Here is a 25,610-nt window from a genome sequence, read left to right as displayed (position 1 = left end):
AAACACTATTCCGGATTACGTCGCATTGTAAAGGCAATTTTCCCTAAAACTTAACATTAAACCAACATATTTAAACATAATATATATTACCATAGGAAAAAAGGATCAATTTTGATAAAACATCTTTTTTCAATTATTATAACGCATGTAGGGTCTTTATTTTACAAAAAAATATGCTTCTACTTGGGACAGAACTTGTCTAAAAATACTCCGATTTAAGTTTAAATAAAAAATTTACTGTGGGTTTTTCTCAATTTGAAGAGGAGGGGGCGAACTTTTCTATTTCTAACCCCCTGAAGTATCAATTGCATACGATTTAGTCGCTATTCGAGTAAATCGTTTCACGGGAAAAAATGTACCGTGACACCAAACAAAACACATCATTGAAAAACGCATCAAAGCTAAAAACTGTATACATAAAGATGATAAGTTTGACGTTTTATAAAAAAAAAAAAAAAACACAAATCATATTAGGAATATTTATAGTGCATTACGAAAAACAAAATTACAAGGTAAATCTTTGACAACACTCAAATTATTAATAAGTATTGTTTATTGTTATTGACCGTGTAAAGTTATTGCTTAATTATTTTTGTATTCGCGTTACACAACAAGCTGTTGTATTTCGCTAATCGTCCATCACTTTATAATAATCGTCAGGTGAGGGATCAAAGATTACAGTGATACACATAATATAATTTTATTATGTTTGCCGTTATAAAAACAGGTGCTAGGTGCAATCTTTGCATTGCTGTCTGTTCTTCAACTGTTTAAGTTTCGAGTGTTCGATTTTAAACGTCTGTAATATTATAATATCTACTTATTGTCAATACACAGAAAATGGTTTCCACCAGAACATCAGTTGTGGCAGTTTCCATAATGGTCGTGTTAATCGCACAGGTGAGTACCGATTGTTTTAAAATTTTCTAAATAAATTATAGTAGGTAACTGGCAAGTTAAATTCGTGTTTATTAACTGTAACCTTTTTACATTGTAAGCCCTTATTTCCTTTTCACCCTAACAGACCTACGGCGAAATAACCGACCTCGAATGGGCAAAACCCATCCAAGACACTGTCAAAAATCTTACATCAGTATTGAGCAGCAGCAACAACAGCGAAATCATAGAATCAGCCAAAAGCAAATTGCTCGGGTTTGTCGGAAAATTCAAAGAGAACGCTGAAGAGTTCGGCTTGAACGTAATGTTTTCTCTTAAATTATCATACTTTTAATTTTACTTGAAAAACAAACGATAATTTGCAAAAAATGGGGAATTCTAATCTCGGCCGAAATTAATTTCATAGTATTATTCTGTAACCAATTAGCCATCACATCTAGCGTAATAACTATAAGGTTTATATTTGATATTTATTTAAAAAATTGTAACTAATTTAAATCCAAAGGTAATTAATTAGATTTTGTATTCAAATATGTCAAAATAAATGATGTCTGCCAAAATCAAATTCCATAAAACAACATTTTTACTAAAATTAATCGTCTGCCTAAAATATGTTATAATATTGATAATCGTATAAAAAAAAAAATGCTCAATTCCTTTAAATCCACTGGAGTATGTTCTTAGATTTGTTGCAAAGCGTAGTCAAAAATAAAATACTTTATTTTTAAAGAAAAAAAATATTCTATAATGATTTCTAAAGCTTATAGTTTCTAATTTTGTTAAATAAATTTAAATTAAATATTCAAGTTAAATTTTATTACTTATCTATTTTTCTTGAACTTTTAAAATAAAAGTATATATTTTTTTAAATTCATCTATGTTTATTTAATACAATATGACATACTAATCGGTTCAAGCATCGAGTACAACGTTTACGTACAAAAATTGTCATGAAATAATAGTCTGTAAAACTTATATTTTAATTTAAAAATCTTGTATTTCCTATTATCTATAAAAATAAATGATTGCTGTTAGTTTTTTGCTTTCCCAAGACTTTATTATTGGAAGGTGCTAGTTTTTACAATAAATTAAACTCAATTGCAATACTGAAGTGTTATTTTTTTATAATATTATTATTTCACAATGCTCAACAGATCCAAAACCACACTGACGCTACAGAAGCGCTAAAAGAGGCTGTAAAGAATTTCAAAACCAAAGTTGAGTCTTACACCGTGCCAGTCATCGAGTCGAACGCAAATAAAGTTTCCGAAGGGTATGAATATGGTGTCAAATGGATCGCGACACAAGCAACCGAGCTAAGTAAATTAGCTCAAGGTTCTTCTGCCGATCCCTATATTAGGACGTGGGCCAAAAAGGAAATCGATGATTTAGTCGCCAACATAAAATCCGTAGCTGTAAGTACATTTTTTCACTATACAACGACTAAACTTTTACATTTTTTAACCACTGCAATCATATAATTTATCTAATAATTATTTCAGGACAAAGTTAATGGAAAATCCGCTTAAAAATGATTGACCCAACGGAGATGTACGATGTTGTCCCTTTTTTGTCACTATAAACAACTTAAGTTAGGTAAATTTTATGTATTTGTTCATTTCAAAATATTGTGTTTTGTATGATTTGTTAATTTATTATAATTAAATAACTATGAATTATGTGCCATTAATTTACTGTACCAAGTTATATTTTATTATACTTTGATGTAGACCTAAAAAAGAAACTAATATCGTTTATAATTAATATTAAGGTAAATAATAAGGTGAGTTACGCACTTAGGTATCGGATGTATGCGACGGAGGTAATTATTTCGTTTGTTTTAATACTAAAATTATTGAGGAAAAGAATCACATATTATGTAACTTCAAACGAAAAAACAATATTTTTTTGTTTTGAATAGTTTTTTTTGTAACAATATCATTTAGTTCAAATGTTACAACCTTGTATCATATTATTGAATAGATAATAACAATTATTAGGTCCAGTGAGTTATTTCGATCCAACATAAATTGTGCTAATTAAAGTTATCTATCAGGTTATTCGACTAATACCTATTAGAAACGTTAAAAACAATGACGCATAAAACGCTATGTCGAATGTTCATGTGCTTAGGATAATGATAATAATATTACATATAGGAAACACGAAAATCAGCATTTTATATTAATATTTATATACATAATCAATTCAATCCAAAAAGAGGTAGTGGGAACGACAAATTTTTCGGCGTTTGGGCGATAAAAAAAAAGTTTCTTTTTATCAAAATGTTCTAAACTTTGATCAACATTTTCGGAATTGTTTTCAATTTCATCAGAATTCCGCCTACTGACATTATCATCATTGCTAGATTCTGTTTCAAGTAATTAGAAACCAAATAAATTACTTTAACCATATTTACTAGTGTTAGATCGCGCAATTATCGGAGTATTTTTTTTAGTAAACAAGTAGAAATACTTATACAAGCATACCAAGGTTTTTTTAATCATTACTTGACATTCAAAATTTTAATACTAAAGCTTTTTTTTCTCTACGATACTGAGTAAGAGATTTTTTTTCTTACCTCTTGTTCCTCACAGGTTATAAGGTTGTAAGCAATATCAATAAACGCATCAGTCCGATTAATTTTATTTTTATAATTGGAAGATTTTGTGTCAAAAAGTTTTTTGATAGCAACTTTTAAAACTTAAATGGTAATGTATATATTTTATTAACTTTTCAAATTGAGAATAATGTACTAAATATTTTGACTGGTCGATAACCAGTTTCGGGTAACTATTTTTAAAGTTAAAAGAGTTTGGTTAAGTGCGGTTGGGAAATGCGCGCAGATAAAAATAATATTACACTCCTGCCCTTAACTTGAAACTTCAATAACTTCATTACTCCCTATGAGATATTGAGTGGTTCATAATAAAAAAAATCATTATGTATATTATAATACAAACATTAACAATAAACAATAAAACATTTTTTTTTTATATTTTAGATGTTTATTAAACGTTTGTTAGGTGTGCACACAGCTTTAGTATTTTTTTAACAAAACTTGTTATAATGCAAACGTGTTTATAGTTTTTGGTTAACATGGCATTCCTACTGATATGTAATATGTTTTATTCTTATAACGGAGTTCATTAGTCAGTTTTATACCAAAACGGATCTCAAAAAATGCATTTTTTGAGAAACTGAACACCTTTAACGTAAAAGTACATCTATACACAAACTAAAAAACAGGACTGACATCAATTTTTACACGGACGATACATTATAAGAATATATATTTTTCACATGAAAGTACATAGCTTGCATTAAATCACAATAACAACTAATATTTCTAAGGATGGAGGTTATGTTTAATAAAATTAATGATTTATATTATTATACTATGGTTAATGATATAGCAAAAGTATACAAACTGCTGCCAAATCATTGGCAAATAATTTCCTCAAAGGCTATTCTACTTATACTAGAAATTAAATCACGATAAAGCCAAACGATATGAGTATCTAAAATATAATATAGTATCAGAATTAGGAAAATTACTTTTAAAAAGTAATGCATTCAAATTTATAAAAAAAAAAATGAAAAGCATTCAGTGTATTTAAAAAAAAAAATCATGTTTGATATTTACTTTTAAACTAAAAACCTATTAAAATGTTTTATTACTAAATAAATATACAAAAACAGTAGCTGTAGATAAACCCTATACATTCATTTTGTAATAATATACCTTCATATAGATTAAAGATAGGCCCAAAGATGAAGCAAAAACATTGAAGCCACTCAAATTTTGCCTAAGACAAGGATTAAAAATAATTTTTGTTTTTAATATAAAACAACTTTTATTTTTGGAATTTTATTCCCAATAATCAGCCCTAAAAATAATTGTACCTAATACATTCATGATCGTATTCCTCTTAAAATTAATTAAATTCAATCAGTGCATTCTTTCCAAACAATGTATATTATATCATGATGATTGTAACTAGATATTTTTTCTAGAATTTTGTTCGTATTCTATATAAAATAAAAAGTGACAAATAAAACGATTAGTTAAAATGTTATGTAGATTGACATAAGATCTTTAGGATTTGTAATATTTTTTGGTTTGTCCATCTTAAGAGGATTAAACCTATTTAAACTTTAAAGTCACGTTTCTGCAACAGACAATAAAAAAAATATATATATATAATATAACTAATAAAGTATAACGCCCTAGATTATATTATTTTGGTATCGTTTTCAAAAAACCTTAATAGCCACACAAACGCCAAACCGGCCAAACTCTTATTATTATTTCTGTTTGAATTGTAATACTATGATTATTCTAATGCGGTTCGGTTATGGTACATACAATCGACGTTTAGACCGTTACGCAGTTCATACAATTATTTGTCAAACCCATTTACGGCAAGGTACAATTAATTCCTCATGAGAGTCCTATTTAAGTTATATACATTTTTGAAAACTATTATTTTAGATCGTAATAATTTTGAAAGTTTATAAATATTATAATATATAATTTAAATTTAGTCAAAATTCAAAACTTCTGAAAAATTAAACAATTTCCCATTCATAAAATACACTTGAAAAATTGTAATACTGTACAAACTATACTATACGCGGGGAAAAAAGATCAATGTCAATTTTTTTTCATTCCGTGAAAATCAGTTTTTTAATTGCAAAACGTAATACATTTTGCCTGTATACCTAAACTTCCGGCGGTCGTTACTCTCGACTAATCTGTATTTTCCCTGGTTCGAGTGCATAAAAGATACAATACGTCAATACAAATAATTTGATACCAAAATCTCATTTTCAAAAAAAAATGACATTGATCTTCTTTCCACGCAGCTCTTCGTATATTTTCTTAAACTTACCTACGTAACACAAAATGAAATTCATGAAAAGAATAATTGTGATATACTATGTAAATACATTAAAAAATCGAAATTTTCTTGATCCAATATTAAAAAAATATAGGATTACTTTAAAATTTATAATTTTAAAAATGTCTTAACACGGTTTAGCTTCGGTGCGGAGCTGAGAAGGTATTGTTTTTATAATGATGTGTTTTTTTAATTTTTTTTTTTTTGTGTCTGAACCCACGATATCTTGTAAACCGCTGAACCGATTTCTTCGTGTAGCAATTCTATAGATCAGAAATCAAACCTGGAAGGTACTTTAGAGGGCTAACAATTAAAAAAAGTCAACCCTTCCCTATCAAAATCGAGGAAAACACCCAAAAAATGTACGAATTTTTCAACTTAAAACTACGATTCTCGAAAAGTCGAAAAAGTTCCAAATTTATATGAATTGTTTTTTAAACATAGTACTATTGATAAACATTAACAAATCAAAAAAATATCATAAACCTTTTCCCCTAGAAGGGATAGAATTTTCACAAAAATCTGTAGTGAAACTTTTTTTTTATTAAGAAGAAAACACCAAAAAGTAGGGTAAATTTACACTTTGGCCGTAGTCAGTTTTTAGGTTGCTATGTATGAGTGAATCAACAGCTAATGAGAATATTTTCATTGTATTGTTAATTACGATATATGGGTAACTATGGCAGTACATTTTTATAGACATACGATCAATCATTATCGTATCCACCCTGCACACCAGTCACCACTATGCCCCGGCTCCACTGTACTGGCTTTTTTTACTATTAAGATATATTATATTATATTTATAACTTTTTAAAATAAATTCGTGCTTCAATATTTCTATTTAGGAAAATAATTCATATTTTATCTGATACAGTGTAGCAATAACATAAGCATATTTGCTATACAATTCCTCTCAATGAACTGTGGACATTTTTGTAACTGATTGTACTTATATAAAGGGTGATTTTTTTTATCACGAGTCACTCAATATCTAATAGGGTTTAATAAGAAATTACATTTTTTTTTCATATTGTTTTTTACAATGTGATCTCAACTTTTCACAATTTCTTTTCTTTTTACCCCCTCTCAACTTAGCTTTGGGTTCGTACAAACAAGTTTCAAAACTTAAAAGCACAAAATGAGAACATCTTGGATTACGAGAAGTTTCCAGCAGGTTACCAAAACATAATTTTTATACGTGCAACAATTTTTTTTATATTAATCTATGCACTTGTCACACTCATAAATTATGGAAGCAGGATGTCGATTGTAGAATATTTTTGCTACTTTATGGGTTCAGATAAAAAAAACTATAAGAAGTAGTTAAGTGCGTTTAACTTGGAATATATGGATATGTTTAGACAACAACTTTTATAGTTTGTACATCATTTTTTGAATAGAACATTAAAGTGGTGTAAAAAGTTTTGCACTGCAAATAAAATGAATATTTAACCATTATTTACTACAACACTGTATCTCAAGAGCTGACTGTGGTCAGCACTATAATATAAAAGTTGTTATTGATTAAATCACCCCAGCTATCCTGATGTCACTCTCTATTCAGTCTATCCATCTATTCTTCTGTGTACTTCTTCCTAATAATGAATCAAATAATTCGAAAAATTATTTTATTGCATATTATAGTTTGATACTTTTTTTAAGAAAATTAAATTTTTTATATAATAAGTTAAATAATATATCAAATTAGTATAATACAATAATATTATTGTCAGCAGACATAGCGACTAAAACCATCCCACATCCAACAATCACTGACATACCGGCTAAAGACATAAATAAATCTATTTGGAATAAAATAAATACGACATGGCAAAGCTACTGGGATTCCGTTCCGCCTTCCAACAAATTAAAAAAAATCAAAAGATGCACTAAAAAGTGGCATCATCTTCACAATTTAAACAGACGACAAGAAGTCACTCTAACCCGAGTGAGAATCGGACATTCCTTTTTGACACATTCTTTCTTAATCAGCAAAGATCCACCACCCATATGTAATAAATGCCAAGAAGACCTAACCATCCAACACATCATCCTAGACTGCCCAGACTTACAAAACATCCGAAGTACTCTATCAATACCCAACAACTTAGAAGAAGCTCTCCATGAAGACAACACCATAAAAATTTTAAATTTCCTTACAAAAATTAACATTGTAAACAATCTCTAACCAACACTTTTGTATTTCATTACTCTTATTTAAAAAAAATATTGTAACCTTTGATATTTAATTATTAATGTAACTTACACAAAACATGTACACAAGGCTAATAACCTCAGATGTTGAAGCCTCTTAAAATAAAAAAAAATAATATTATTATTTTTAAGTATAATAATAATATTAAACTAAACGGTTATGAATATGTCTAAAATGTATGTTATTACTTCTCTAAATTATTATTATCTAAGAAGTTTAGTTTTTGTGTGTACAAACCTTCAGTTTTTAGTTAACCAAGTGTGCAGTACAATGGTGCCAACACTCAGGCCCGACTCAAACAGGCGACATAGGCACACACCTAAGGCGGCATTTTAAATAATTCCCAAATGTCACTAGATCGTTTAGTGGACCTTGCAATGATTTCAATCGAGAAGAAACTGAGAATTACTTTGGACCTGCATGAAGTTACATCTGATTTTACATACGCAATAGCACTAAAAGTTAATTTTTAATATTTTTTTTCTTTGTTGTTTTGTTTTTATTGCAACTATTATAATTGTGTTTTTACGTATGAAGTCTACTAGTAGTTAATATAAAGTACAGACACTAAACATCTAACCAATTGCTCACTATTTATCAAAAAATATAATGGACACAGAATTTGTTTATTATTTTTTTTTTTGTATAAACAAGTAATGGATGTAAAAAATATTTCGCTTGTAAACAATTAGGGGGCGAAAAACTTGAGTTTGTCTAGGTGTGTTCAAACGTTTGAGCTGAGCCTGCCCACACTTAATTCACACTATTATAATATTTATTACGAAACTAGCGACGAGGAAAATAAAATATTAGCTTTAAATCTAAAACTCAACGATTACCTGATGGTTCCAGTTTGTTGACGATTAAATCTTGTCTAGCCTGCATCAAAGCCTGCACCAGGTCGTTTCTCACGATATTGTTTTTTGTTCGGTAGTCCATCGTTTGGTTAAACGAAGATTTGAAAAAGTCTGACGCCGCTGGAGGAAAGTCGCTAATTTTCAACATTTTCCTAAGTGACGGTGAAATATACGTGAGTATATCTCCAATGACAAATCTGTATGTCGACGCGAACACGGCATGTCCGGCTTTCCGGAAAGGTGAGTCTTTATCAACGATGGCGTTCAACTGCAGACCGAAAGCGCAAGTACCGATTACGACCGTGGAATAGTCGCCCATGATGTCGCGCACTTCTAACACGTCCGATTGAATTAAGTTCATTGCCAAATTTTTCATCAATTGGTCAATACATTCTTTTATCTGATCATGCATGTTTTTCAGCTGGGAAGATGTGAAAATTGGGCTTAATTTGCTTCTCATGATTTTCCATTTCTGTTCTTTCGTCGCGAACACATGGTTTGACAGAGGAGTAGCATCGATGTCCACAGCCATACCGCGGTCGGTGAAATGCGAGAAATCCTTGATGAGTACCTTAGTTATGAGATCCGGAACGCGAAGCATCAACGTTGGCCTTTTCATCTTGTAAATGCCCCACTTGTACTTGTGTCCGAAAGCACAGTTTTATTTTAGCTACCTGAAATTACGTAGCCTATAAGAGCACATATTATAATTTCTATACAGGGTGATTCTTTTGTCATGGGTCACTCGATACCTCATAGGATTTATAGGATTTATTACAATTTTTTATTTTCTTGTAGTTTTTATATAATGTGATCTCAATTTGTTTTTACCCACTTTCCTACTTAGCCTTTTCAATAGCAACTTTTGAAACTTAAATAGTAACGCATACATTTCATTAGCTTATTAAACTGAGAATAATGTACTAAACGTTTTGACTGGTCGATAACCAGTTTTGGATAACCATTTTTAAAGTTATTGAAATTTAGGGTAGGAGGAAAGGTGAAGTGTAGTATTATTTTTATCTGCGCGCACTTTCCAACCGCACTTACCCTGCCTATTTAGGATAAATTTGGAACTCTATAACTAAGTATATAGTTATAGTTATAAACCAGTCAAATATTTTAGTACATTATTCCCAATTAAAAAAAATTAGCTAATGAAATATATGCGTTATTATTTAAGTTTCAAAAGTTTATATCGATAAAACTAAGTTGGGAGGGGGGGTAAAAACAAAAAAAATTGAGATTACATTATATAAAAACAATATGAAAAAAAAAATTGTAATTTCTTATTAAACCCTATATGTTAGAGATATTAAGTGGCTCATGATAAAAGGATCACCCTGTATTGTCATAGCCTAAAATAACACAATCTGTGGTTATCAGTAAACTATTTTCCTTTTAGCAGAGCCGTACATAATGAGAATAATAATATACTAAATGTTATACTGTATAACATTATACAGTATAACAAACATCAATATCTTGTGTTTACATCACAAGTTATGTAAACAAACATCGTAAATACTAAATATTATACTTGGAAGCATTACAGCCAATAAGATTTCCCGCCCACGTTATTTACACGATATTATATTGAACAATCAATAAATATCATGTATACAAATTAATAACAAATACGTAATTAATAATAATTATACATTTATATAAGTAAAACGAAACTACAAAAAATCGTTTTCTCACCGTTTACCGTTATCATGATAACGCAGCGTCCGCTGCTGACTACCGAGTGCTGTATTAGATTCCACCAGGCAGAAAGATATAGTGCACTAAAAAGTACTGGAAGATAAACGAAAAAAGATCAAAATTCAAACTATCACTTTATGTATGGGCGATTGTACCTTGTGATATACTATTGTCCTATCATATATATTATATATCGTCATTGTACATAGTATCAACTAATGCGTTTGTTTTTATTTCATTTTAAAGGTGTTACCTTACTTTCTTTAGTGAAGTATTTCTTATATGAAGTTTAAATGGTAAATTATCATTTATCCTCTATACGCTTATGATATGCGTATATCATATGTGTCTCTCTTTCAGCTACAAAATGGATATCTCAGTTTATTTTTCGTATTTTTAGAATTTTATTACTAAAATAAACTTTTATAGTCCTAGCATTATGTTTCGGTGCCAACTTGACCCACATTACATTTTTCATTTCACAAATGGGACACTGCAATCAGCTTCTAAGAACTTTAATGTCACCTTTAACTTTTTGAAAATTAAATATATCAAACTTAATATTCCAAGGATGCTTCATCGGAAATATTTATACGAGACCTAACCGATATTTCCTCGTATTTCTTCAATCGTACATCGTGCAAGTATACCATTGTTTCCTTGTATTGAATTATTGAATAATAAGTTCATATGAAACCTTTACAGCAAAGTGACATATAATTAAATATAATATAGAACATTTCAAATGTATACGTATATTTATTTCGTGCAGTCGTACCCTTGAGTGATACCTGTGTCATTTCAGGTTTCAGTTGTTCTTAAGCAACGGTTCACAAGCAACGTTCTCTTAATGTGGACTTTTATGGCTATCTAACAACTTATAATTCTCAAAAACGTATATATCAACATTTAAAGACATTATAAGCACATCTCTAAACAGGTTCGTTGACATAAATAAGACAATTTCGGTTTTTTTTACACCTAGTTTCCCACGACGAATTAATATTTACAATATCTTCTATAAAATTGATATTTTCGATTTCTAAATTTTTCCCATAAATCTTTAGATTATAGACTACAAGTACAAATAAAAATACAAAATGAATAATATCTGTGTTGTGTATCTCTATTCATATAATTAGAGCGGTGCCACAACATTTTTCTTGTATGTTTATATCATGTTTCAGACGATGCACTCCATCATAAATACATGCTACGATAATTGTTTATTATAATGAGTATTTATAAATTGAAAAAATGTTTGGTTTCAGGTGATCGATAAAATAACAGTATGAGTGATTTGAATGATGTTGACAAAAGGCTAGATATCAATAGTTTCCTCTTAAAAGTATTCCATATGATATTGAGAAAAAAAATAATATTTTTTGTATTATTCTTGTACACAGTCTAATATTAGTGTATAGTGTTTTTGGACTTCTATATAGTATCTACTATGGTGACATTGATAGTGGGAGAGTTGGTAAAATAGTAGTGATTTACACTAATTATTTCCTTGCTATATTCAAATGTATAACGTTATTCCGAAATGCTAACCGAATATTAAAGTTATTGAACGTAACAGGTATTGATTTTTTGGTTTGTGGTCTATGTCATTTCAAAGTGGACAGTTTTTTAAAGTTAAATAAAATGTTTTGGAATTCTTACCTGTATAGTTTGGGACTAGCCTACATAACTTAGATAGGTGTTCCTATACTATCTAACTTTTTAATGTCTACTGAAGATTTAACTTACTCTACAAGTATATTTATAACATATTTCTACTATCCCCTTCTTGAAAATTCGTACAAGAAATACTTTGGCCTTCTTTATATAAATTAAGTAGTGTTCAGTATTTTTATCGGATACTTCGCTATTCAATTTGATTGGCTATATTTCTCATTATGCGGAGCAATAGCCACACAATACGAAACTATAACATTAGCTTTAGAGACGTTGGGACATGACAGAGACACAAAAAGTAAGTAAATGGATTTGTATTGTAATGAAAAATAAAATATGTTCATGTGTAATTGTATATAATTAACTCATACTATATTTTTATTTTTAACCCTTGTTTCTTCAATAGTTTGATCAACAGATTAGGTGAAATACTTGGTTTATGATATAAACATGAAAAAGTGGTTCATAATATTATATGAATTGTATTATTAAAAATTTAAAGCATACAAATTGAAAGCTAACAATTACAATAGAAAACTTAATATTTGTGACGAGATGTAAATTACTGTTGATAGAGTTTTAGTTAATCCAGACTATATATCTGTAACAACTGTGAATAAGTCGATTGTGTTAAATTATTACAATTAATTCTGTTTTACCTATGTTGGCATACAATTATTCATGATATATATGTATGACTTATATGTTTGACTTTTTAAACAAAAAAGTAATTAAAAAATAATCTTAAAATATCGCATAAATAAAATTAATTGTAAGATTATTTGGATATAGAGAGACGGTATAAATTTTGGACTGTACAATTGTGATTGGACGTCAATGGATATTCGTTTTAAAAAGTTGTTGCTTTTAGCAATGCGAGTGAACAGTGCAACTTCGTTGGAAATTAAAGCGACGCCAAATAAACTTATAAACTTGGAGTTTTTTTTAAGTGTAAGGTTATTGTTTAATCGACCGCCCGGATATCTATAGACGGGTTGGGTCGGATTATAGCGTGGTTCAATTTTCAAAGGATTCTTAAGATAAAGGGGGATAAAGTGGACTGTATGGTATGGATAAAAGATGGTACTAAACAATAAATAGATATGTAGAAATTAAATGCAATAAAAGTGTATGTATTAACAAATGATAATATTAATGTAAAGCTATTAAATAATGGGGACAGGGGGGAGAATACTTATAATCTAATGCCACCCGGCGCAACAATATAGAACAACAAATATATTATAATAGATGGTACTTATCGACCATTGATTATTTGCACGGGTTGACGTTGATTCGATGATGACAACATACATGAATCTTCCGACACACACACCACCGGTCGGCTGGGCGAGCTAATTATGCACCAGGGTGCATGCGAATCGCATGGGCGATTTTATTATAATGCGTACGGAGGTACGAGCGAATCGCTAGGGCGATTTCAACAAAACACGACTATGTGTAGTCCGGGCGAATCGCTAGGGCGATTAACTATAATGCGTACAAGGGCACGCGCGAATCGTTAGGACGATTAACAACACAAATGATTTTTTGCTAATTAGCGACCATGAGGCGAAGGCTAATATGGCGGCGATGGACATCGGCGCTCGCGTCGGGAACCAAAACGTTCGATGCGCACACCGGACAGAAGAACGAGCGAGAGTGTATCGAAAAGCGTTATATTAACTCTATCCCGTAAACCGGTGGTGGCGGCACAGACAGGGTAGCCAATTCACCACATACGTGTGTGTGTGTAAGCGGATCCAACATACTCCCAGCGTTGAAAGCTGAAGGCTTTCAAAATCCCACGTTCTTCACGTGATCAATAGGTGATATTAAATTAGCTTTTGACTTAAAATTATTACTTAAAATTATTACAATACTTTTTTTTAATGTACCAGGAAAGTTTTAGGAAAGGATTAAGAAGAGGGCAACTTGACGAGTTTTACTACTGGCCGTTTAATAACTCCATTTTGCGTTTTTACAGTTACGGTACGGACGATCGAATCGGAACCGGGATGGACCTCAATTACGCGCCCGAGATGCCAATCGGTAGGCGAACGGTTTGGAGCTTCAACGATTACGAGGTCGTTAATTGATAAGTTTGGCGTTGTACTGTACCATTTGAGACGGCCTTGTAATGTACTCAAGTACTCCTTTGTCCAGCGTACCCAAAACGATTGATGTAGCTGTTTTAAGAGCTCCCAGCGGTGAAGACGGTTGGTTTTGACATTTGTAAAATCCTTCTCCGGTAAGGCCATTATTGGTTGGCCGACTAAAAAATGACCCGGTGTTAGGGCACATAGATCATGCGGATCGGACGATAAGGACGATAATGGTCTCGAGTTAAGAATGCCTTCGATGCGTGTAACGAGAGTATGCAATTCTTCAAACGTCAAAACTTGTTGACCAATAACATGTTTTAAGTGATGTTTTGTACTTTTTATAGCGCTTTCCCATAAGCCACCCATATGCGGCGCGGCAGGTGGGTTAAAATGCCATTGACACGGTACCCGAGTCATAACAGCCGATTGCGTATTAATGTCATTAAAAAGTTCTTTTAATTGACGCGCTGCTCCGATATAATTACTGCCACAATCTGAATATATGTTACTGGGTATACCCCGGCGGGCGACGAAGCGGTCTAACGCGGCTAGAAAAGCATCCGTTGATAAGTCAGACACGATTTCTAAGTGGATGGCTTTCACGGCCATACAAATAAATAAAGCCAAATAACATTTTTGTGTACGGGCATTGCGACGGCGACTTTCTTTGATTATAAAGGGACCTCCATAATCCATGCCGACGTTCATGAACACTCGGGTGGATTGAACGCGCGCTAGGGGCAGGTTGCCCATCAACGGATTAGGGTGTTTGGCCTTATGACGTATACATGGGACACACGTATAAATAAAATGTCTTACCGCATCGCGACCGGAAAGTATCCAAAACTTACGTCGCATCATTGATAAAACTAATTTTGGACCGGCATGTAAATATCCCTGATGGTAATGCTTGATTAGTAGTTCAGATAAGTGTGACGTTTTAGGTAGTAGAACGGGATGTTTTGCGTCTGCGTCAAGCGATGCGTAGCGAAGGCGGCCACCAACTCGTATAAGTCCGTCCGAATCAATGAATGGTGATAATTGGGCCAAAGATGCAGGTGTAACAACAAATCGACTTATTAATTGCCTTTTGAGATCATTAAAATATCTTTGTTGAGTCAACCGTACAGCTTGGTTTAAAATATAATGAAGTTCGGAAAATGACAGAGGGCCGGTCGGTGTAGGCTTAAAGCGGAAACGATATACATAGGCGAGCGTCCTTTGCATACGGGTTAGCGAAGAAAAACGGTGTATAATTTGATCGGCGGCGGTTTCATTGTCAGCGTTAATAAGTATTACGGCCCTTTGTTGATAATCTGGTAATTGTTCCGGCTTTAATAGGTCACACTTATGTCGCGGCCATTGTTCAGCAGGTAATCGTAAAAACGTCGGACCCTCTCGGTGAATGTCACACAAGACCATTTCATGGGGTAATAAACCACGCGATGCCGGGTCCGCCGGGTTATCGGTTGTATTGATATAAGACCATTTACAATCCGGTAATAATTGTTGTATTTTTGCGATTCTGTTCGTTACAAATACTTTAAATGATTTTTGGCTGACCGTTAACCACGACAACACTACCGTAGAGTCGGTCCACGCATAAATATTTGAAATATCAATGTCTAGACAGGTTTTTACGCGATTTAATGTAGTAGCGAGTAATAGAGCAGCACAGAGTTCGAGGCGCGGCACTGTAGTTTGACATTTAGTGGTTTTGATTGGTGCTACTTTGGTCTTACAGGTGACGAAATTCACCGTGGCATGACCGGAAATGTCTACCACCCGCAAATATACAACGGCCGCGTAGCCACGTAGCGAGGCATCGGAAAATCCTACTAATTCAATTTTCGAATACACGCGCATGTCGATATGTCGAGGCAACATTATTTTATCGATTGACGGCAACTCTTTTACAAATTGACCCCATAACTTATCTAAGTCCTCTGGTAAATTGCTGTCCCATTCAAGACTCGCTTGCCATAACCTTTGCATAAAGGCCTTTGCCCATAAGAGTATAGGTCCAAGCGTGCCTATAGGGTCGAAAAGTCTGGCGATTGTAGAGAGTACCTTGCGTTTTGTGAAAGGACGATCAGATTTAATATTAGTATGATAGGCAAACATATCCGAAGTAGGGTCCCAATGCATACCTAACACTTTTACGGCCGAATCATTTTTTGGGTCTAAAAACAACAGCGTTGAGTGATCAGCACAGTCTACTTGTCGAAGTGCTTGAGGCGAATTACTCGTCCACTTTTTGAGAGAGCAGCCACACGTCTTTAAAAGTCCTATCAAGTCGCTTTGAATTATTAACAATTCCTCAACGGTGTCAGCGCCGGCTACAATATCGTCGACGTAAGTGGATTTGGTCAATACACCCTTAGCAGCAGGAAAATCGGACCCATTTTGAGCATCCAACTCGTTTAAGCATTTAATGGCGAGGTATGGAGCGGACGTAACTCCGTACGTAACTGTACATAGCTCATATTCGACAATCTCGGACTCAACTGAGTCCCGCCATAAAATATACTGATACCGGCGGTCTGAGTCACGCACTAGTACCTGGCGATACATTTTTGTGATATCGGCGGTCAACATATAGCGCTTAAGCCTACACTTTTGGAGAATGTCAAAAATATCGTTTTGGAGTTTAGGACCCGCTAATAATACGTCGTTCAGTGAAAACCCGGTTGATGTGGCGGCACTCGCATCAAACACCACACGTAATTTATCAATATTTTCTCCATCGCGTTTCACTACGGCGTGATGCGGTATGTAATAATAACCAGACTGAGTAGCCGGTCTCATATGACCAAGGGCGGCGTACTCGGCCATAAAAGCACGATATTCGGCGTACAACGCAGGGTCTTTAATCAAACGCATTTCTAAATTATAAAATCGCTTTAGAGCTACCGCGCGTGAATTACCGAGGCCGTGATACGGCGGCACTGTGTCAAATGGCTGGTTGACACTATTAGGAAGACAAACGGAATCGCGAAATGGAAGTGCTACACAAAACCGACCATCATTTGCTCGCGTAGTTGTTTTTGAAAACCACTCTTCACATCGTTGTTCTTCCGTTATCGACTCAATTGGTGTTGCGGCTTCCTCTATAGCCCAAAAGGAGCGCATAAGGTCATCTAATTTTACTGATGCCACTGATAAAGAATGAACAGGTGAGGTACTTTGTTCTTGCAATGAACCGCATACTATCCAGCCAAAATGTGTGTTTATCGCGGACGGCAAACCGTTGTGGTGTATGATGCCGCCACGAGGCCGCATTACGTGTGGGAATAAGTCACCGCCTATTAACATGTCTATCGGCGCGGGTGTATCGAATGTGGGATCAGCTAACAATAGATGTTTATAGCACTCGCGGACGGCGGACGGCAACGGTGATGTAGGCATGGTCGTTGTTATTTGCTGTAGTATTATGACATCGTTGCAACAAAAGGACGGTTCCAATTGTTGTCGCGGTAAAAGATAACAACTCGTTTCTCCATTTACTTCAGTGACAGGGTTTTTTCCAAGGCCCCTAATACTACGTAAGCATTTGCGTCTGGTGAGACCAAGCCGAGATGCACAACGAGTGGTTATTGCCGACACCTGCGAGCCACTATCTAACAAAATACGAATTGCCTGATAATTACCCCGACTATCACGTGCACGAATAACTGCGGTACCTAATACGACGGTATGATTTGCTTGCGATAAACCACAAAATTCTTGAACTTTAGGTTCTGAGGTATCTGGAGTTTCAGTACTTGATGGGTTAGAATGAAGTAGAGTATGATGGCGTTTTTGACATTTTGAGCATGATAATTTAGATTTGCAATCAGCGGCGCGATGCATGCTACTCAAACACGAAAAACAAAGACTTTCTTTGACAGCGGCCTCGCGTCGTTTTTCTATTGCGTATGATCGAAAAACACTACACCGATATACCGGATGGGAGTCTGAGCAAAATGGGCATTTTTTAAAAACTTTCGGTGATCCGGTGGTCCCGGTTAATACAGCTCTCGGTGGTGTATATTTTTTGTTAGAATTATTTTTATTAACGCTATTGTAGCCCTTAATGTTCTCTAAAATACGACAACGCTGGCGAACAAAGATAATTAAATCGTCTATGTTTGGGATATTAGATTGCGTCACCGTGGCTTCGAATAAACGGCGTGTTTCTGGGTCTAATACCTTAGCGGCCATATAAAATAATAAAAAACCCGATAAATCCTCCACACCGAGATTTTTTATGGCTGTTACATTATCATTAAACACATCAATAAAACCATTCAATGCGGATAATGACTCTGTAGCAATAGGTTTGAACGAAAATATTCTATCTAAATGTACCGATGCTAAGAGCCGTTGATTTTCATAACGCGTTATGAGAGCGCCCCACGCGTCGTCATAATTGGCGGCCGAGAGTGGGAAGGACTTTATTGTGTTTAACGCTGGACCCGATAAACATGATAATAATAGATGAAATCTGTCGATTTTATTAACATTTCTTGCGGAAACAAAAGACTCAAACCGTTCATAGAATGATCGCCATTTTTCGGGACTACCATCAAATTTAGGCAAATCAAAATTCGGTAAATATGTACTGTATTGCGGTTGAGGCGTTATAGGTGTCGATATGTTACTCGCGGAAGTGACTGGCGTTAAAACTGAATTGATTTTAAAAATAAGCGTCTCCATTACGTCAGTAACTGGAGAATCAATACATTCGAATTCTTCGATCAAATCTCGGTCAACCGAAGCTTCAATTACAGCATCTTGGTGTAATCGAAATTGCATAGCAAGGGAATCTAATTGTCGAGAACGAATTTCTAATTCAGGCGTTAGTGATGGGTCACTTTTCGCCCTTTCCGCGATCGCGTATATTTCTTTTATCGATTTTAACGCACGATCGCGTGATAACCGAGCGATAACAAGCGCCTTGTTGTTACCCGTGGTTTTTGCACCTTTTTTCGACATGATTACGTTTTAAGAAAATCCGGCCCGAAGGACCAAAATGTTTAATCGACCGCCCGGATATCTATAGACGGGTTGGGTCGGATTATAGCGTGGTTCAATTTTCAAAGGATTCTTAAGATAAAGGGGGATAAAGTGGACTGTATGGTATGGATAAAAGATGGTACTAAACAATAAATAGATATGTAGAAATTAAATGCAATAAAAGTGTATGTATTAACAAATGATAATATTAATGTAAAACTATTAAATAATGGGGACAGGGGGGAGAATACTTATAATCTAATGCCATCCGGCGCAACAATATAGAACAACAAATATATTATAATAGATGGTACTTATCGACCATTGATTATTTGCACGGGTTGACGTTGATTCGATGATGACAACATACATGAATCTTCCGACACACACACCACCGGTCGGCTGGGCGAGCTAATTATGCACCAGGGTGCATACGAATCGCATGGGCGATTTTATTATAATGCGTACGGAGGTACGAGCGAATCGCTAGGGCGATTTCAACAAAACACGACTATGTGTAGTCCGGGCGAATCGCTAGGGCGATTAACTATAATGCGTACAAGGGCACGCGCGAATCGTTAGGACGATTAACAACACAAATGATTTTTGCTAATTAGCGACCATGAGGCGAAGGCTAATATGGCGGCGATGGACATCGGCGCTCGCGTCGGGAACCAAAACGTTCGATGCGCACACCGGACAGAAGAACGAGCGAGAGTGTATCGAAAAGCGTTATATTAACTCTATCCCGTAAACCGGTGGTGGCGGCACAGACAGGGTAGCCAATTCACCACATACGTGTGTGTGTGTAAGCGGATCCAACAGTTATTGCATTACTTTCTTTAATATGATGCAAATTACGATTTTATAATGATAAATTCTAATGGTCATAAATACTATTACATTAATAATAACACTAAGTACACATAGCTGTATAACTTCGGCAAATTTACACAGGAAACAAAATCTATTATCAATTTACCTTACTTAACCGTATAGATTTAAATTTAGAAAAACGTTCTTACGGTTCTGTGCTGTTTTATAGAGTTTCGAATTTTTAATCGTATTAATACAATTTTAAGCTACATAATATACCATAATGTACCAATTTCGTACTGGTATACTATACCGCTGTAACATAAAAAAATACTAGAGACTGTTATGGTTAGCTAACAACTTTTAACTCTAAACGACGTACATATCAACATTTAAAGACATTATAAGCACATCTCTAAACAGGTTCGTTGGCATAAATAAGATAATTTCGGTTTTTTTTACACAACTAGTTTCCCATGACGATTTAATATTTACAATATGTTCTATAAAATTGATATTTTCGAATTCTAAAGTTTTCCCATAACTCTTTAGATTATAGACTACAAATACAAATGAAAATACAAAAATACAATGTACGATATCTGTGTTGTGTACCTATTCATATGATTTAAGCGGTTCCACAACATTTTTCTTCCATGTTGTTTTTATACAAGGAAATCTCAATTTCTTTTGTTTTTAGCCCTCTCCCCCAACTTAGTTTTTTTGATAGCAACTTTTGAAACTTAAATGGTGACGTATATATTTCCTTAACTTTTTAGATTTAGAATAATATACTAAACATTTTGACTGGTTGATAACCAGTTTTAGACAACCATTTTTAAAGTCATAAGAGTATAAAAGTTAGGATGGGAGGGAAGTGCGCTTGGGAAATGCGCGCAGATAAAAATAATACTATACTCTATTCAAAATAAAAAGCGACCTCGGTGGCTACCTTTTTACGTAGCTTTCCGATAGCCGCCGAGGTCGCTTCTTATTTTGAACCGAGTATAGTATTATTTTGATAATATTTTCAATTTGTAAGTCATATTAAAGTACAAAACTGTAACGGATTTAGATGACTTTCAAATGATAAAATATAAATACATCCCGAGTTAGGTTTTTTATCAGTTATCATGGTTACAATAAAAAAAGTTCATTATTTGGGGGGATATTTGTTAGGTAAGAGTAGTGCTAGAGGAAAAAATCAAATAAATCATATTTAGTGGTTGGGTAGTATGAGGGATCCTGTATTTTTATTTAAACCAGTAAAATAATATAGATACACTAATACGATCTGTGAGTGACATGAACGTGGAACGATGGAACGTGACCGATTTGTTGAACCAACAGAGAGCGCTAACTGTTTGAGTTATACAACGCTTTACCTTAAAATACCTAAGATTCATGGTCGTATTCAGGGGGGGGGGGTCCGGGTTCACCCCCTCCCGAAATTTCATCGAAAAATATTCGTATTAACTTTCCTTTATGTCTTTTTTCCCATTTTTTTTTTAGTTAGTATGCCTGAAAATAATGTAAAAAAAAAAATATTTCGATGCAAGTTTTCTTTTAACTTTAAAGCCTAAAATAGAATTCAATAATAATAAATACGTGATATTATCGTTATCGCCTGCTTAGGCATATGGACACCGGACACGCCAATGAATTTTAGTTTTTTTCGAATTTCGTTGGTGAACCTTATTGGAAGACGTCAATAATGACTGGGTAATGATGTTTACATTCATATATAGAATCGAAATATTATATATATATATATACAAAAATAATAGTCATTATCAACGTCGGCGACAACGACAGGACACCGTAATCGTTTACTGGAAAAATCTGTTATTTCAACTTGCTAAAATAGTCAAAACAAAAATTAAAAATGGTTTTATTATTTTTAAAATGATGTTTTAAAATCAACTCAGAAACGCCTGCCACTAGGGTTAAACTATTGTAGATTAGATTATTTTTTTTTTATATAAATATAATTTATACAGTAAGTAAATTCAGTAAGTTGATGTATTCATTTTTTTAATATTGATAAATATAAATACAAATTTATGTTGATGTTGTATTTTATTTACTTTAACGATATAGTCTAAGTAAATTGTTATATATTCGTTTATATATATATATATATATATATATGCTTAAAAAACTGATATGGTTCTATTTAACTAAAATCCTAAATATTATTTACTAGTTTTATCTTAAAATAAAATCCCCCTCAAAAATTAGTGCTGTATACGACCATGCTAAGACTCGTTTATTTACGAGGTGCATAGCGCCAGAAAACCTTGACACACACAAATTAAATTTAGTATTTTTACATTAAACATTTTAGGAAGTTTATTATTTTAAAACCAAACTGATCCAAACCTAAAAAATGTAACTACCATGGGTCAAAACTCCATTTTTTGCAATTGTCATTTGTCTTTTAAAAAATGTTCATCGACTTTTTCTTGATAGGTATATTGGATTTGTGGGTTACGCTTTTCTCGCGATATGTGCGTCAAATATTATTATACCTGAACCTATGATAAAAATATACATTTATATTATAGTTATTTAAAATGTATTGACATGACCTGCATTGAACTGTTAAATAAACAATGTTGTCGTTGCAATGTCTCTATGAACGAATTTATGATATTCTGCCGCATTAAAGTGATTCAATTCACTTACAAAATCAAGAACAAAATCCTACGTCTCTGTTTAAGGCTTCCAAGTAATCTTATATTCAAACATGCTTATTGGTATTTTACTCTTACGTCGCCTCCATTATTCTACATAATTTTCAAAACGGTGGCAACAAAAGTATAGAATTTCCAGTTTTATAATATACCATAAGTATGTACATGGTGTTGTATAAAACACAACAGCATAGTACAGTTGGTCAAATTCCCGATTTACAGTTGTTTGAAAACCTTTAAGTTTACCTTTTTGTTATTTGAAAAGGAATAATATTATAACCTTATTTTTAATTGATCGCGCTGTTATATTATATCATATACCATTTCGATCAAAGATTATTAAAAAATACATAGACGACTCTAATACTAAAAACATATGGGGCTGCGGTCAGAAATGGGGTAGAAAGAAAGCGTTATTTTTTTATAGGAATATATCTATGTCTCATTCTGGCATAGGGTGTATATTATTATACAAGTAAATACGCCAAAATAAACGAACGTATGGACCGACCCAGTGCAAATTTTTTTGAAAATTACACTGCATGTCTGTTACGATGAGAAAAATGTTCTCAAATTTGTTTCGATTATTTTGACCATGGTCGTAAAAAGTATGTTTAATTTTTTTATATTGACAGCTTTTTTTTATAGTTTCTTCGGTCATCAAAAAAAATTCTTAAAAATCAGTAACTTATGTAAAATAATCTCAGCATTCTAAAAAAAAAAAATTCGCGTACCTATCAGAAAGTCATTAAAATTTAATTTATAATCTAAAAAGTTGTTTTTTCACGTTACCCAAAATTTCAGAATTTTTTTCAGAAAGCTGAGAAAATTGTACATAAAATGTGTAAATTTCCTATTGGGAGTTCCATAAAAATGGTCAGATAAACAAAAACAGAAAAGAAAAGACGAAACAACAGAAAATTATCACGTTACAATATTATTAGTATTATGTGTATTGTGCATAACAGTCGTTAATAATATTATATGCTTGGTATTTTTATGGTACCCATTATTTCCTCCAGCCACTACATCAACAGATTACATTAAAGTCGATGAAAGTAAATTTTGGTTGTTAATGCAATTTTAACCGGCCACATCAATACACTGTGTTATTAGAATAATATATTGTAATCAATACAATCTGTCTTTGTATTAAGACAAACAAAAACACCATACCGTTTAGGAAATAGTAGCACTTGCATTATGATATCGTAAAATGTTGTACTATATAAAATTAAATGTTTATTTTTGATCCTTTCGGAACCAATAAATAATAATATATCAACTCGAATAATAATGACTTATTTAATTAAAACAACCTTAAGTGGTGTAAATGTTACATTTGAAAATTGATTTAGTAGTAAGTAGTCCAAATTTTATGGGTTTGAGGTGTTTGTAAGCTAAGACTATTGAATAGGATTATAAACCTTCGTAATTAGTAATTCGCTCACTCCTTCGATCGAGGATCAATTTTCCGGGATTATAATATTCACGTACAAATGCAACTGAACGGTTTGAACGAGTATTTACCAGATAACCAAATTACACATGTCTGGGAAAACAGCTGATCTGATCTATAATCTATATAGGATATTACAATAGTATTCTATGCGAGTCGCCCGGAATATGTTATATTATTATTTATTATGATCGAGGAGCTGGCGGTTTACCATTATAATTTTGCAGATTTTGCGTTTTGACTTAACGATTTGCACAGTTTATGCACCGGAATAATCCGAGTTGGTTTATCGCATCGGCCTGGTGATCGATCACACAGTACGTTGGCGAAGGGTTGTCGTCCCATCGACTGTCAACAATTGATCATAAACATATACAGCGGCCTTTTTCGCGCATATTTGTATTTTGTTTTTGAAACGTCAGCGGTTTCGAGGGCGGCGATCGAGGCAAATCATACCAAATAATAATAATAATATATTATTGGCGTAATGATAGTAGAATAAAGCGCACGCGAGGGCCGTGGAATAGCTGTTAAAGTCACGTCGCTTGATTTGCCTATGTATTTCCGTATAGGTTTGGCTACAAACTATAACAGTATAATATTATATCATCGCAACTACGGTAATGGTATAAACTATATAAGGGAAGTGCACCGACTGCGTGGCTTGCGACTGCAGCAAATAAATAAAAAAACAACCGTCGTCGTCGGTCCGCACAATTATATATTATCATTTTTATAGGTGGGTCTAATATTATAGGCCGTCGGAGCCGCGGAGAGTGTACAAAAGCGGCCTTCTGAAATTTAATGCCAACCGAGTAGTGATTTATATAATAAAATATAATATACACGGCGGCATTTTCGGTGGTTAGGCCGACAAATTTATCGACCGTGAACGACATCTCGGGCCAGCAGCCCTGGCCGAACGAAATCCGATCGCGGGCACGCTTTCCACGGTATATCCCCGATAACAATAATAATTTCAAACAATTTTTGACACACCCTATAGCTCCCCCCCCCTTAGCTACAGGGTATTGCTACAAATTGTCATTATTGTCACGAGGTGTTCCCCGGGCGCACTGTCGCTTTGCGGTCATCGCGACCATCAACGACAATCGGTCCGGTAGGTATAAAATGTGTTAATCTACTGAGCATAGCAAAAAAAAAAAAAATCTTTATAATTTATTAGGTATATTATGTGCGAATTTACAGAAAACCGGGTGAGTCGTTCGTGCGCCATTGTGTAACGCCAATCGCCGAACCGTTTGACGGATTA

General features: G+C 33.4%; 2 protein-coding genes across 2 annotated transcripts; one reads left to right on the top strand and one right to left on the bottom strand.

Annotated features, from left to right (window-relative positions):
• Positions 1-736: 736 nt before the first annotated feature.
• LOC126844509 (uncharacterized) lies at positions 737-2,587 on the top strand. The gene is made up of 4 exons (XM_050582759.1): positions 737-900; positions 1,025-1,198; positions 2,052-2,312; positions 2,400-2,587. Exons 1-4 carry the CDS (start codon positions 841-843, stop codon positions 2,424-2,426), a joined length of 522 nt encoding a protein of 173 aa, XP_050438716.1. The 5' UTR covers positions 737-840; the 3' UTR covers positions 2,427-2,587.
• Positions 2,588-8,847: 6,260 nt separating this feature from the next.
• Positions 8,848-19,345, bottom strand: LOC126844823 (uncharacterized). The gene is made up of 3 exons (XM_050583247.1): positions 19,070-19,345; positions 15,668-18,007; positions 8,848-9,495 (listed from the first exon to the last, which is right to left on the bottom strand). Exons 1-3 carry the CDS (start codon positions 19,343-19,345, stop codon positions 8,848-8,850), a joined length of 3,264 nt encoding a protein of 1,087 aa, XP_050439204.1.
• Between the last annotated feature and the right edge of the window lie 6,265 nt (positions 19,346-25,610).

Source organism: Adelges cooleyi, unplaced genomic scaffold, assembly GCF_023614345.1.
Source record: "Adelges cooleyi isolate 19-005CV unplaced genomic scaffold, UGA_ACOO_1.1 ACOO_flye_CR_arks_rails_tigmint_CR_PRNA_651, whole genome shotgun sequence".
NCBI classification, from domain to species: Eukaryota; Metazoa; Arthropoda; class Insecta; order Hemiptera; family Adelgidae; genus Adelges; species Adelges cooleyi.
The sequence above is the reverse complement of the archived record's forward strand: the minus strand, read 5'-3'. Positions and strand labels throughout refer to the sequence as shown.

Excerpts from the sequence above, each read along its gene's own strand:
- LOC126844509 (XM_050582759.1), top strand. The coding sequence starts at position 841 with ATGGTTTCCACCAGAACATCAGTTGTGGCAGTTTCCATAATGGTCGTG. Across the intron at positions 901-1,024 it reads TGGTCGTGTTAATCGCACAG|ACCTACGGCGAAATAACCGA; the intron begins GTGAGTACCGAT and ends TCACCCTAACAG. Across the intron at positions 2,313-2,399 it reads CCAACATAAAATCCGTAGCT|GACAAAGTTAATGGAAAATC; the intron begins GTAAGTACATTT and ends TAATTATTTCAG.
- LOC126844823 (XM_050583247.1), bottom strand. The coding sequence starts at position 19,345 with ATGTCGAAAAAAGGTGCAAAAACCACGGGTAACAACAAGGCGCTTGTT. Across the intron at positions 18,008-19,069 it reads TTGATTCTCCAGTTACTGAC|GCAATTCGTATTTTGTTAGA; the intron begins GTAATGGAGACG and ends GGTAATTATCAG. Across the intron at positions 9,496-15,667 it reads CAGATTATCAACAAAGGGCC|ATGAAAAGGCCAACGTTGAT; the intron begins GTAATACTTATT and ends GGCATTTACAAG.